This window comes from Bactrocera neohumeralis, chromosome 2, assembly GCF_024586455.1.
Source record: "Bactrocera neohumeralis isolate Rockhampton chromosome 2, APGP_CSIRO_Bneo_wtdbg2-racon-allhic-juicebox.fasta_v2, whole genome shotgun sequence".
Taxonomy (NCBI): Eukaryota; Metazoa; Arthropoda; class Insecta; order Diptera; family Tephritidae; genus Bactrocera; species Bactrocera neohumeralis.
Window position 1 is genome coordinate 86,758,514 of NC_065919.1, and position 15,190 is coordinate 86,773,703.

Genomic DNA, 15,190 nt, shown 5'->3' on the forward strand with positions numbered 1-15,190 from the left:
CGCGGCCATATGGTAAAAACATGTGTACGTGTGTTTGATGCTACACGCTAGCTTTGCAGATGCTGGTACTGGAGTTTCAAATCAAAAATACGCTAATTTAATTATCACACACAATTTGTTCAGCATACAAACTGACATACATAAATACATACATACATATGTACTTATAAATGTACATATGTGTATGTAGATTAGAAGGAGTCACACAAATTTACAAAATTGTCACAACAAATGTCAAGTAACACAACCACACACATATTGAAATTGTAAACATATGTATGTATATATGTACATATGTATGTAAATGTGTGCATAAGACATACTTCGATTGGTATGAGTATTTTTAGTAAATGCCCACAAATAAAAATTGAGATAAAGGACAAACGTCTTCTTCTTTAATGGCGTAGACACCGCTTACGAGATTATAGCCGAGTCAGCGCGCCAGTCGTTCTTGGAATTGGATATTCCAAGTGTAACCAGAACCTTCTCCACCTGGGTTTTTCAATATGGAGGGAGGTCTTCCTCTTTCTCTGTTCAGCTGGAGCGTTTTCATTCATTCGGACGACATGACTTAGCCAGCGTAGCCGCTATCTCTTAATTCGAACTGAACTATGTCAATATCTCGTACAGCTCATCGTTCCATATTCGCCGTTGCCAATGTGCAAAGGACCAAAAATCTTTCACAGAATTTTTCTCTCAAAAACACGTAACGTCGACTCATCAGATGCTGTCATCGTCCATGCCTCTGCACCATACAACAGTAACACCTACTGGCAAGTGTTATTCTGCGTTGGATTTCGAGGCTGATGTTGTTGTTGGTGTTAATGGTGTTACCTACTTATGACTTCGAAGTTATTACTGTCAACAGTGACGGGGGATCCAAGTCGTCAGTGCGACGACTGTTTGTTTGATGACGGGAGATATTTCGTCTTGTCCCCATTCACTATCAGTCCCTTTTACGCGGTAAAATATATACATATATAACATAATATTTTCTCTTAATTAATATGTACATAAATTCAAAACTGAACGATGGAAAATGTGTCGCATCGATGGACAACTTTCAACAGCCAGCTGAGATGCTCCATTAACATTAAAGTAAAAAAGTTTTATTATTAAAATGTTATTCTGCATATTTGAAATACATATACATACATATGTCTATGTAACTCTGAAATGAGTTTTTCGCCGGTGAAGATGGCTCTCTTTTCTCTACAGTGTTCCATCCAGAAATATGAAAGTGTCAAGGTTTTATATCGTATTTACACAAGCATATACATACATAGATACATATGTACATATGTACATATATATATATATACATATATATGTATGTATGTTAAACTGAAGATGTGATTAGCTGAAAATGGCTAAAGGTGAGTAGTTGTGTTTTTGATTAGTGTAATTGCTTCGCCTCTTATTGTATACCACATAATATACCATATATGTACATACAATCATATGTATGTACATATTATATCTTTGTGTGTATAAATAATAAAGAATATTTGTCACAGCGATAATGAAGATAATAAATTGGGCAAAGCCCTTGTTCAAAATATTGATTAACGCCTATCCTCATTTAAAATCGATTTTCATAACTTCTTTACCTCATCAGCTGCAAAAACACATATACAAGCATAAAAATTCGCAAACTCACAAAGCCGCGTCAATTTATTTATTTCAAGTACTTTCACATGTACATACATATCTACTTATGAGTGCGTGGGTATGAAAATGCGGTGAAATCGTTTTAATAAACAGTAACAAATACTGTGACACTTTAAAACATGTAATCGTTAACGGCAGTTTGTCATAAAACTTTATTTAAATGTCAAATATGTGCACTTAAAATTTGTGTCGATCAATTTGTTTGGAGATCATGAGCACGAGTTCCATATTTATAATTAATTTTGCGATTGACTTCTTTTTCTAAAAAAAAAATTAAAAGAAAGGTCAACTTAAGGGTGCTATGGAAGATACAAAGGCTTGCACAACGTATGTTTAAAATTTATATCATTTATTACATCTTTGAGTAACGTACCTGCAATTGAATTTAAATATTTTTTAGGAAAAAACTTGACGAAAGTATATACTGTTGGGAGCTCGTTGTTTTCCCCTGCAGATGACGCGCCTAGCATGGCGCTGAATATCGCTGTCATAGTTTTGACGTTTTGTTTTTTTTTTGCTTAATATCAAAACTTTACCATATTGAAAAAGTAACTCAGTTTAAATAGCGACAAAAATTAGCACCAAAAATATAGATAAATATTCTTCCGAATATTATTAATCATGTCGTATCAACTATACAGAAACACAACACTAGGAAATACTTTACAAGAGAGTCTTGATGAACTAATCCAAGTAAGTAATTTCTTAATGATATTGATATAAACACTAATAGTTTGGTATTGCAAAAACTGTAATTATTATAAACCGCTTGTTTTAGTATGGTCACATTACACCAACACTGGCATTCAAGGTACTCTTGCAGTTTGATAAGTCCATCAATCTAGCTCTAAATCAACGGGTCAAGGCTAGAGTTACATTCAAGGCGAACAAACTGAATACGTATCGATTCTGCGATAATGTGTGGACGCTTATGTTAAATGAAGTAGAGTTCCGCGAGGTGCACGAATTCGCCAAAGTAGATAAAGTGAAAATTGTAGCCTGCGATGGAAAGAGCGGTGAATTCAATGGATAATGTATTAATATCTACACGACAATATGGAAAACGGTATCAGTTCTCGGCTAAACTATTATTACACATTCATGCTGACTAGGATTTAGTGATTAGAGCGGAACATTGGATGCTTGGACAAAGTTGTTCGGAGATACAAATATTTAAGTAAATTAGTAAAGTAATGTATAAAAAATCTTTATTAAAATACAGAGATGAATTTTTTAAGACAAATTGTTTTAAAAATATTTTATATACTAATCAATTAAACCGATAAGGTTGATAATTAAACATCTGATTTTTCTTACTGCAATTGCTAGTCGTTCTTTAAATTCAAATACCATGCATGTATGTGTGTATGTCCAACGAAATAATTCTTCAAAAATGCAAGGGGTATGTGCGCAGTTTTTTGATTACACTTGCTCGCACTTGCGATTAGATAATTTTTATTTTATCCATATTATTTTTATTTGATAGTCCCCTGTGTTATAAGGTTATTGTTTTAAGAAAAATATTCATATAATATATTTCCAAAATGGCGCTGGCGTCAGTTACATCTCCGATCGTCAAATGTGCTTTCAATATTGTACCCAAAGAAAATATATGTATATCAAACAAGTTTCTAAATACAATTGACTCAATTGCAAAGTTCTAAGTTCAGAGCAACCAAAATCTAGTACCACGATATTGCCCTTCCATTGCCTTTATACGTATGAATGTACATATGTACAGTGTTTATGAATACGAAAAAAAAATATTTCTGTGTGTACAGTAAAAGTAAATAAGTTTTATACACGATTGCTACTTTTTTTTTTTAATTTTATGTGTCAGCATTAACAAGATGACAATTCGCAATTTAAAAAAAATAATTTTATTGTTGTGTCTAGTTAATTATTTTTGCGTGTAATAATTGATAACTTTTCGATTGAAATTTTATAGCTTAGTAGTGTCTTATTTCGTGATGTTTTGTTATCACTACGAGTATAAATTTAAATGTACATATGCTTGAATATTTACATAGTGGACTAAGTTTGTCCATTTTGTGGGCAAGTATGCGTAAATTAACTTTTAAAATCACGATTATACAAATTTCAAATTTGTTGTATATTATATTACAGTAGAGGCCCGCTAATCCGGATCAATTAAAACCGGCCCTTATCCGGAATATCAGGGAATCCGGATTACCAAAGACATATCAGAACTATGTACTCGTATTAAGAAAAAATATTTATAAATTTCTGTTTGTTTATTATAACAAATAATACACATGTTCCAAAAAAAAACTTAAAACAATAAAGCATAAAAGTGAATGTAGTGAATAATAAATATGTGATCCGGATTAGAGAATACGGATAGAGAATGTCGGTCCGGATTACAAGGGACATAATAGAAATTTTGAATTTTTTAACCCTGTCCGGATTACAGTGGAATCCGGATTAGGCCGTGTCCGGATTAGCGGGCCTCTACTGTATTTATACTTACATAAATCATCATTACTTCTATAACTAAAGGATTTATTCTGAACAGTTATGAAATATATCTGAGAGTATAGCTTTGTACGCATATAGTATATGTATGTATATACATTTTCAATGCTACTTTGAATACCCATGAAAAATTTACTTTTCTCCAAATATTAGTTATCTTCTTTGTTCATTAATATATGTATTTTTGTAATCGTCGGATATGTGAGATGACTGCCTAGTTGAAAACGCTCATTGTTGTTAACGTGTTAAATTATTGTCCTCAAAAACAAAAAGCAACCTAGTACTTTTTTATCATTTCGTGAATCGCTGCTTTGCTACAACGATTTATTTAATATGCGAATCAACCACTTGAAGGTAAAGTCTTTGTTATATTCATGTTAAACATTATAAAGTATACATTATTGATATGGTTAATTTCTTTAAATGAACTTATTCACAAGGAATATTCAGCCAAACTTACATATGTATATGGGTACTTATATGTACATACATACATATGTGTATAAATTTAAAACACTGTTCAGAATCCCTATAATATAGTAGTAGACTGTCTAATGATTACGCGATCGTCCATATCATTTCATGAGTTGAAATACTATCAGTAATATGCATGCTCCAGTTTCACTTTAGAAAGCCGCGCTCTAAGATTTGCAAACCGACTAAAACCGGTTTGCCATTCCGGCAAGACCTTACGACTTCAATATAAAATATTCGCAGAATAGACAATATTTAATTAAGTACATTGTACATTGGTGAGCCTGAATGTGTACAAATTACATATAATATGATGTGGAAAATATACATGTTCGTATGTATATATGTATGTATGTATTTTCAAAAAATAATTTTACACACTTTTGATTATACATTTTGTAGTTTGTGTGCAATGTGTGATTTTGCTTTCTTTCTACAGATAACAATTCCCAGTCAAAACAAAACAAGTACTAAGCATCACTTAGTGACAACAATTTGTGATTATGCCTTTCATCCCGCTCCATTTATAAACAAATATTGATGAAATACACAACCTCACTGATATCAGATTATTACACCCAATTTGTTACCATGTGAGTGTGTTTCCTGTGTGTTCATGTTCCTCAGTGGTTCACAAGTTCAAATCCTTTGAAAAATTAACGAAGTATTATTATCATTTTAAACATCAATTCATAAACATTACTATTTAAAGAAAATTAATTGACTTTAATTAAATAATACACATGTGGTTTTTGTATTTATTTAACCCTTGTCATTTATTTTATTTATGTATGTATATATAAATGTAATTTTAAAAACCACAAGGGGGATTCTATATAACTATTTGTACAATCAACAATTATTTACATTTTCATAACCTCAATTTATCAGTACTAATGTTATCATACATTTTTATATTGAGCATAGTTCACAATTTGTTAACATTATATACTTTGTAATTATTTATCTTTACTAACAAGTATAATTCGGCATGCGTGTTGGTATTTATATAATTTTTCTAAATATTCGAAATTCAGGTATAATTCATGTTTAATTTTAAATATATTTCTTCTTAATAACTAAAGGTAAATTATAAATTCTGAAAATACATTGCTGTAGAATATTCCATAATGTGTAATCTCCTTTCTTGGAAAATGTTATCACATCAATTGAGCAAAATCCATAATGTAATACTGTGACCTCTGATGGACTTCATTACGCAGCACATTGCCACCAAAACCAATAACATTGTTCGCCGGAGGTGATGCCTCCAAATCCGTCGCACCATCACCAATCATTGTAATATTGGCATTGGGATGGCAGTGTTTAATAATTGAAACTGCTTCCGCTTTGCCGCCACTTTTTGAAGTAGGTTCTGTAGTATCGAAGCTTGCATAATCACCATTAAAATAAAAAAGCAATTTATTTGCAAATATATGATTTCGGGGTATTCCCAGTTCATCAGCAATGGGATCGATTAAACAATGAAATCCTCCCGAAATTAAATAAATTTCTTTTTTTTCCGCTTTTAATTTTTCTATAAAAGCTCTTATATTTTTAGTTAACGTACAAGGGCGTTGATGGAGAAACTCATTGATCTGATTTTGGCTTGGACGAATAATATTTAATCTTATATTTAAGGCATCTTGGAAAGACATTGCACCTCCCATGGCTTCTTTTGTGACGCGAGCTACCTCCGAACCTTTACCACAAAAATCTGCCAGCTCATCGATTCCTTCTTCACAGATTAATGTTGAATCAACATCGAAACATATTATGTCAGATTTTTTTACAATTTCAGAGGCTTCTTCGGCATTTTTACTTGACTTCAAGGCGTCGCGGTTAGGAGCAGACACCATAGTTCTATTTATTAATGATGCCTTTCCAGAAGAATTTAATTGAACGTTATCTGCGTACGTAAAGTCTGAATTTGACGTTGAAGCAGTAGATTGAATAGCTGCTGTAAATGTATCATTTAAGAGATTCCCGCTTCTTGCCACGCGAACCGAACCCATAGTCATACGATTCATTGTTTACTCAAATTACGCCAGTTACGTCAATCCGAATAGAAAAAAGTAGCCTCTGCTGTTGGTGCTGCACTTGTTTTGTTTACTTGTAGCCTTTTGACGATGCACTTGTTTTCTTTAATGGATTAAGTGATGATATGATGATAATGCGTATTCAACAAAGATTTGCTTTTTTATTTTAACAAATTTAATCACGCCACAATTTAATAATCCCCTTTTTGTAAAAGCAATTTTGTTAAAGGGTTTATTTTTATGATGCTGGTTTGCTTCAAACAAATAAAATTTAACGAATTAACTATACAAATATAAATTTAGAAAGATATTGTTGATTGAAGGAAAACAGGCCAGCAAGTAAATTAATATTTGCTCTTTGCACAGTTCTTAAATGAAAGCAATGTGCAAATTTCCCCACTTTTAAATATTCCACGTTTTGTTCCAATGGAAATTTCCAATGTTTATCAGCACTTTTAAACAGCTGATAAGCAGTGTTGCAATTTCACCTATTTGTAACTTAATTTTATATAATTATTATAGAACTTTTTTCACATCCCGAAAAATTTATTATAAATATTAAAGCCATTATATCGACAACTTTGAAATATATAAGCAAATCCTTTTTTTTTTTATAGTCAACTTACAGTAAAAAGCGTAACTTATCATATAACAGATATTTCAAAAACAAATATTGCAATTATTTCAACTTACCATTGTGGGAACCAGGGAATTTCTTCATAGTAGGTTTACCCATAAATTATGGTCTCACTGACGATCAGCTGATTTGATTTGCCATCAAATATAATTGAAACACCCTGTGTCACGAACACATTTTATTTTCCTCCACCTCTATTATTAAACCACTATCAGCTTTAAAATTGTTACAAAATAATTTTTTTAATAAAATAAGATGCTTTCTTTTATTTCTTCTATGAGAACAGTGTTAGCTCGACAACAAAGTGTTGACACATTAAGGAAACTTCATACATCAGCTATTTGTGAAGCTGCCCGTAAGGGCACTCGAGAGAAGGCTCGAAAAAAAAAAGTTAAAGTTGAAGTGAAGAAAGTGGGGTTCATACCACATAATCAAAGGGATAAGAAGTAATAATGTGTACAATAAAGAGGAAATAATAGATAAATAATATGATTATTAACTTCTTTCAGAATTAATTTGCAACGTGAAAATTTACACTTTGACGATTCTTGGAAACAATTACCACAAGACAATGTTTATGTCCTGAAATACTATCGTTGGCCGGTATATACGGTTGCTGATGCTATACAGTGTCATCGTGAAACACATCATCCTTCTATGTACAATGTGCCTAACGCTCCACTCATCGTAGATATTGAATTGGATATGCGAGCAGAGAAGAAAAACCGATTCGTGGACAACTTTCAGCGCATGGCTATGATACCTCATAAATTCGAGCATGGTGAGGAGCGCAAAATCCTCGTTTTCACAAAAGGAAATGTATGTTAAATACAATAATATCCCAATGAAATTATATACTATTTTCCTAATTATAGGATGAGATCAGTGAGGCTCGGGAAGCCGGTGCTACACTTGTAGGTGGTATTGAGTTGATAAAGGACATAACCAACGGAGAGTTATTACTGACCGATTATCAATTTGTACTCGCACATCCAAACATTTTGCCGGAGTTGGTGGCCCTGCGAGGACTGATGAAACGTAAGTTTCCAAACCCACGAAGCGAGACACTTGGTACAAATTTAGCGGAAATGATTGAACGCTTTTCAAATGGCATTAGCTATGCAGCCACCAAGGATGAGCATCAACAAGATTTTGGGTTGATTTCAACAAGCGTGGGAACATTAGATATGGATACTCACAAATTAGAAGAAAATTTACGTTCCTTACTGCTAGATGTTGATTCAATACGTCCTAAGCGTGAAGGTGAACGATTTATAAAACGTGTACTACTTAAGAGTCCACCGAGTAGTGAACGACTGAAAATAGATGCTCTTCAATATGTACCAGAGTTCTACGTAAAAACAGCTAATAAAGCTTCTGCGAAATCGAACGAAGTCGAGGAACGGGTAGAAGAATTCAGCGAAAAACAAGAAGCTGTAGCTGCACAATAATGTTACATTGAAAAATTTTTAATAGACCAGTAATATGTACTGTTGAGTGTCGTAAATAAAGGTTGAAATAAATGTAAGTCATTTAAGGTTCTGAAAGAAACTACGGTGTTAATTTGTGGATAATCATGGCTGTTATGATTCGGTGACGCAACGTTGATGCTAACAGGACGAAATATGGTTATTGTTGTTCTCCAAGTAACTGAAAACGAAAGAATTAGAATTTCTTTTCTTGTCAGTGATTTTAATTTTTGGTTTATTATATAACTATCATCGTCATGGAGGAAATTGTAAACGAATATGTTTGCATTACAAAACTTCAACATAAGCTTATGATATACATATGTATGTAATGTCTACCCAGAATAATTATAACTTTTCCCTTAAAAATACAAAGCAGGTTGAAAAAGTTCTTACGCCTTTTGTGTCGCGGTAGTCCGTTCGTGTTGACGTTGCATTTCCAATTGCTTCACACGTGTATAAGCGGCACTAGCCAGTAAAACAATAACATTTGATGCCCACCATAATGCTGACTTTGCATCATTATACCATTGTGTCGCTATAACAGTCTGAGCGCAGGCCTTTGCAGTTCCAGAAATGTTGTGAGTTAATGGTGATGTTACCTACATATGTAAATTTTAAACATACATTATAAATAAATTAAAATCTCCAAAATATTGTACGTTGCATTGCAGTTTTATTACCTTTATTTGCAAAACTGTAACAAATCCAATTGCGAAACCACATAAGCCCCCAAGCACCATTGCACTAATAAACCAAGGAGCAAATATGTGTTCATAGTTGAGAATTGCGTTCATTTCTCCATTAATGAAGATTAAAGGCAAGAAAAAGACACTGGAGTAGACATTATTGTAGTAGCTTAGTAGAAGAACTTGCTGATTAACGTGAACTAATGCCTTTTTGGTTTGAATGGAATACCAGGCTAGAATAAACGAGCCCATAACTCCATAGATTGTGCCGCGTAGAGAGAACTGTGCGGTTAAGCTCTCCTGGTCGACTCCCAAAAGGAAACCAAAAACAACAAATACACAGCACATTGTAGCCTTGAAGCTGGTTTTTTGTCGTAACAGTATATAAGTTAGTATGACATTAAAAACCGTCGTTAACGAACGGCCAACATAATAAAAAGCTACTCCCACATATTTAAGGCACAAATTATTTGTTGCGACCATTAAAGTAAACAAAATGGATAACGGCAAAATCTAATGATAAAAAAATTTTAAGTAATGCACGAATTAATAATAAATTTAGATATTACCTTTCGAAAAATATCCACATCAAATGGATTACCTTCTGGGAACGTAATGACATTTGGATAACGCCGACCAAGAGCACTCAAAAGCGCACATAAACCCGCGGAGACAAGGCATTGGAACCAGCATACAAAAAGGGGTGCGTCTAAATTTACCGTATCACTGCTTAGTAGTAATTTGTTCATAAACACTGTACATATTGATACTGTCCTACAATCATATTAATAAACGGAAACTCAAGACATTTAGGATTTACTTTTTGTTTTCTTACCAATATAAAGCTACTACAAAAAATACCAATAGGTATTTATTCACTAATCGGTTGTGCTCCGACATACTTGTATACATTTTGGCGATTTGTGCGTTTTTCTTAAATTATATTAATTAAATTTACGATTAAAAACACATTGTTGTAAACGAGGCCAAATACTACTGATAAAGACACAAACAGCTGTACAAATTTGTCAGTATTTTTTTATATATCTATTACTTTGTGTGACAACTACAATTCAACCAGAGATAAACTTTTAACTACTCTATTATTGAAAAGAAGCTTTGCCAGGTAACCCATTAATTAATACTTTTAGTTTTTATTAAAAATAAGACATATTTTCAGTTCATAATTCTTATAACATTTCAAGGGATATATCTCTGATATCAATTTATATAAATGTAAACAAATATTAGTCGACTTTGATTACTAACATTCGACTTTTTATCAATGATTCGATCACATACATAGGAGCTCTAATAAAGGAACAATAACTTTTGTTGATAAACACTAATTGCGGATACTTTGTGAAAATGTCTGATATAGAATCCGATGGTGAAGATTGGTTCAATAAAGATGAAGAAGAGATTTTGCAGAACTTGCAGTGCAAGGTTAAAAATGAGCATACGGGAGGTACAGAAGCTCACACCGAAGATATAGAAGCTAATACCGAATATATACGTGGTCCATCAGAAACAAGTATGATAAACCATACATATGTACATATTTATATTATTAACGGTTTTTTAAATAAAACTACAGACGAATACCTTTACCAAAAACGACTGGAAGCTTCATCACACCTTTCCAAAGAAGCTGATGTAAAAAAGATGACCACGGCAGAGATGCGTAAGGCAATTCATTTAGAGCCATTGGACGTTTTCCTCTTTATTATAACAAACGAAAGAGATTTTTTTGTTGATCAAATTTCGACTAGTGACGGATTGGAACGGGTTATTTTATACTTGCGTATTTGGTGTAAAATATGTGAACTGGAGCTTCCTGGATTTCAAAAAGAGCTTCTACAGTACTTTGTGAACAATGAAATATTTTTAGAACAGTTACGAGTTTTAAGTGCTAAACTTTTTCAAAAAAAATTTAAGATGATATGGAAAAATGTCGAAGAGGTAGAAGAGATCATATATGCAATAAGATTCCTAATAGTTCGTTTGCATAAATGGCAACTAATAACAACTAAAACGTCATATGTAATTGAGCATATAAAGAAGCTCATTGAAGATAGCGATAATCCAGACATGGTTCAACGACAATTAAGCCAGCAGTTAAAATTTGATTTGGATAGAGTGTCAAAAGAAAAATGTAAACAGCTAAATGAAAATGCTAACGTAATCTAATTAATATCCAACTAATAATTCATAAGATATAATCGATATGTAAATTTTTTCAGATATATCCCACACTTAATGAACTCTTTGAAGGAAACGGGGAAGACTGCAATCAAATCATTAACGCTTTAAAAATTACTAAAAAATTAGAAGTGTCAGAGTATATCGCAAAACAAAAACGCATTCTTCGTGAAGATTTTATGATTCCTCTACGTGATTATGCATGCAAATTGAAAGAATTTGGTATACCACCACATGGGCCGGAAATATATGAGGACGTTTGCATCGTTCTTAATGCCGATTTCATCAATGCTAAGCGCCATGAAATGCTTTTCGTTGATGTGTTCGGCAGAAAGCGCCAATTGAAGGAAAAAAGGAAGAAAGGAGAAAATGTGATCTCTTTGACTCACCAAGAAAAAAAATTAGCACGAGAAAAACTATCAGCAATTAAAACTGGTTCTTTACTGTTATTGACAACAAATAGGAGCTTTGAAAATCTCATCTTGGCAACAGTTACTTACACCGACAGAGAACTTATAAATTTGGGATACGTAAGTAAAATTGAAATATTGTCATAGGGTTCTAATAAATTTCTGGTTAATACAGTTAGGTATTGAAATTGTTCGGCAATATAATATTGGAACTTTTTACGACAGACCTTTGTTGATGTTCGAAACCCCAGCCTTCTTTGAACCTTATAATAATGTATATAATTATTTGAATACCTATGGCGAGGATAAACTGTCTATGAAGCAATATATTATTGATGGTGAGGTAATGTTGCTTTATTATTCCAATCGGCTATCGACTAGCCGAAAACAAATACAATACATTTTATTTTTAATTTTCATTTGCCTTTACAGAGCAACGTATCTCCACCTCGTTACCTACAAAGAACTAAACCTTATTCATATGATAGAGAAAAATTATTATTGAACACAACGAAGCCAACCAAGCCAAAAAGTCTTCCACTAAATGAATCACAGTGGACCGCGTATTGTAAAGCATTAACACATGAATTTTGTTTAATACAGGGTCCACCAGGAACTGGTAAAACCCACCTGTCGGTACATTTGGTGCGTACTCTTATTTCGAACGCTAAAACACCTATCGTCCTAATTACTTACACGAACGATTCGTTAGATAAATTCTTATTGAAGCTTTCCTCCTATACCAGTAACATTTTACGATTCGGTAGCCAAACGCGTCTCCCCGAAATTTCAAAATTTAATGTACAGTTACAACCCACTCAAAACGAAATGGTAAATCCCCGCCTGAAGCGCCTCTATTACGTTGTTAACGAAGAGTTTAAGACTAAGTTCGCAATCGTCCAACAAATGCATACGAATTTCGATGGTAGTGAAGAGTCCTACCAGAGTTTGTTGGCAGCTCAGAGAGCTGTACGTGATGTTCAGGAGAAGTTAAAAACAATACGTATAATGTTTCAATTTTATGTAGCACGAAAAGCGGATATCATAGCAATGACCTCAACTTTCGCTGCTAGAAATAATTTCCTATTTCGCTTGCTGCAATGTAAAATCGGTAAAAATATTTACTATATATGTACACTATTATTTCGAACGAAATAATTGTCATTCTAAGTTTTTTTTTATTTGCTTAAATATTTGCAGTGATTTTCGAGGAAGCTGCGGAAATTTTGGAATCACACGTTCTGGCTTGCTTAACAGAATATACCGAACATGTCATCATGATTGGTGATCACCTGCAGTTAAAGCCTTATACTTCGAACTATCGTAATAGCCTCACGTCTCAACTAAATATATCATTATTCGAACGGCTATTTGTTAACAATTTAAAAGGGTATACGCTCAACGTGCAATATCGTATGCGTCCTTGTATTGCGGATCTAATTCATCCCACTTTCTACACTGACCTTAAGAACGATGAGACAGTAAACAGTTATCCAATTGTTCGAAATATGAATAAAAATCTATATTTTTATACACACCGGGAGCATGAAGTTTTCTCGGAGGTATGGCACCTACCTATCAAAATATTATCAATTCCGATTCCACCTGAAAAATTTATAGTAATCATGTGTTTTGTTTACTTTCAGGATGAATGTTCAATCTTTAACCTATATGAGGTGAAGGAAATCTTAAAATTGGCCAAATTTTTAATAGAAAAGGCTTCTTATACAGCAAATGATATTGTCATTCTAAGTCCGTATGCTAAGCAAGTGGAAAGCCTAAAATCCGAGGTAAGCATAGTTTTGATTCACAAAATATAAAGAAAGTATGTATGTAGTCATATTGGTATTACAGGCACTTAAATCTTTTGAAAGTATCAAATTGAATATTTCTACTGTGGATAGCTTTCAGGGATTAGAGGCTGACATAGTACTTTTGTCGTTGGTGCGAAGCAATGACAAAGAACAAATTGGATTTCTCAAAGAGAAGAATCGTATTTGTGTAGCTCTTTCGCGTGCCAAACACGGTCTGTATATCATTGGTAATCTACCGTTACTAGCTAGATGCAGCGAGTCGTGGCGGTCCATCGAACAGATATTGAAGTCACAGGACGCTATCGGCAATGAGTTTCCATTATCAAATGAAAAATAACAATAAAGACTGCTAATGTTTAAACTAAAAATCATTGAAACGTTAAGTGAATTCAGTGTGGAATTTAATTTTGCATTGTTCACCATTTATTTCCTGCGTACGCGCATTAATTCTATAAAATAAAAAGCGAATGTTTGACATTTTGCCTTGAGACTTTATTTATTTATTTACTGTCTGTTTTATTTATGAAAGTTCTTTTTATTATTATTTATTTATTAATTTTCTTGTTATCATTTATTTATGCTTTTATGCTTCTTCTATAACCATTTTTAAGCTACACTACAATGATAAAATTTTACTGAAATCATGTTGGCTTTTCCTTTGTTCCGTTGTTTTGCTTTTATGTATGTATGTATGTATTAAGTAATTGATACGATTAGATAATGTTCTCACAGTTATAACTTTATGAATATATTTATGTGTATGCAATAAGATTAATTAAATTGAAAAGAAAAGCTGCTATCCATATGTACGTATGTATGTAGTATGTCGTAGCCAACAGTGTGTAAAATTTGTGGATGTCCTCAACAGTGTGTGCAATAAGGAGTCCCATAAACACATAATAAGCAGTATAATATGTAACATATAAAGCATTTTTGTTTTTGTTTTTGTTTTTTCTCACCCAATTAGCAGCTTAAAATATTAATTCATATTATGGGTCTTCGTCATTATAATGAAGATATACATATTTACCATATGAGCAATTGCAATTTTTTCAAAGGATTTATGGTAAATAATTTAAGCTAATTGAAGATTAGTAAGCAAAAGCTTAATCCTTATCGCACAAACTGCTTTTCTTTACTGCGCCTGCGCTCTGGCTATTACTTTTTCTAAAGCTTACATTATAAATTTCCATACATACGTAAGTGTGCAAGTATATGTATATGTATGCATTTAATCATTCGACCAGACATAATTTTTTCCTCGTAATTTTTGGTTGCGTTTTCGGATA

The 15,190-nt window shown here is 32.8% G+C and overlaps 5 protein-coding genes across 6 annotated transcripts; 3 read left to right on the forward strand and 2 right to left on the reverse strand.

Annotated features, from left to right (window-relative positions):
• Window positions 1-2,186: 2,186 nt before the first annotated feature.
• On the forward strand, window positions 2,187-2,993 carry LOC126765426 (transcription initiation factor IIA subunit 2). The gene is made up of 2 exons (XM_050483136.1): window positions 2,187-2,364; window positions 2,450-2,993. The coding sequence occupies exons 1-2, from the start codon at window positions 2,293-2,295 to the stop codon at window positions 2,702-2,704; spliced, it is 327 nt and encodes a 108-aa protein (XP_050339093.1). The 5' UTR covers window positions 2,187-2,292; the 3' UTR covers window positions 2,705-2,993.
• Window positions 2,994-5,390: 2,397 nt separating this feature from the next.
• LOC126761821 (phosphoserine phosphatase) lies at window positions 5,391-7,069 on the reverse strand. Its single transcript, XM_050478233.1, has one exon. It carries the CDS (start codon window positions 6,669-6,671, stop codon window positions 5,802-5,804), a length of 870 nt encoding a protein of 289 aa, XP_050334190.1. The 5' UTR covers window positions 6,672-7,069; the 3' UTR covers window positions 5,391-5,801.
• A 409-nt stretch (window positions 7,070-7,478) lies between these two features.
• LOC126751066 (39S ribosomal protein L1, mitochondrial) lies at window positions 7,479-8,868 on the forward strand. Its single transcript, XM_050460990.1, has 3 exons — window positions 7,479-7,763; window positions 7,827-8,136; window positions 8,193-8,868. Exons 1-3 carry the CDS (start codon window positions 7,573-7,575, stop codon window positions 8,766-8,768), a joined length of 1,077 nt encoding a protein of 358 aa, XP_050316947.1. The 5' UTR covers window positions 7,479-7,572; the 3' UTR covers window positions 8,769-8,868.
• Window positions 8,869-8,982: 114 nt separating this feature from the next.
• LOC126751067 (GDP-fucose transporter 1) lies at window positions 8,983-10,658 on the reverse strand. Of its 2 annotated transcripts, none has more exons than XM_050460992.1 (4): window positions 10,311-10,658; window positions 10,045-10,244; window positions 9,470-9,988; window positions 8,983-9,388 (listed from the first exon to the last, which is right to left on the reverse strand). In XM_050460992.1, the coding sequence occupies exons 2-4, from the start codon at window positions 10,222-10,224 to the stop codon at window positions 9,179-9,181; spliced, it is 909 nt and encodes a 302-aa protein (XP_050316949.1). In that variant the 5' UTR covers window positions 10,225-10,244; window positions 10,311-10,658; the 3' UTR covers window positions 8,983-9,178. The 2 variants fall into 2 exon arrangements, with proteins under 2 accessions (XP_050316949.1, XP_050316948.1); XM_050460991.1 differs by having other exon boundaries at window positions 10,045-10,249.
• Window positions 10,659-10,781: 123 nt separating this feature from the next.
• On the forward strand, window positions 10,782-14,404 carry LOC126751064 (NFX1-type zinc finger-containing protein 1). Its single transcript, XM_050460985.1, has 8 exons — window positions 10,782-11,009; window positions 11,073-11,656; window positions 11,719-12,207; window positions 12,263-12,430; window positions 12,520-13,198; window positions 13,288-13,649; window positions 13,734-13,877; window positions 13,942-14,404. The coding sequence occupies exons 1-8, from the start codon at window positions 10,844-10,846 to the stop codon at window positions 14,236-14,238; spliced, it is 2,889 nt and encodes a 962-aa protein (XP_050316942.1). The 5' UTR covers window positions 10,782-10,843; the 3' UTR covers window positions 14,239-14,404.
• The last annotated feature ends 786 nt before the right edge of the window (window positions 14,405-15,190 follow it).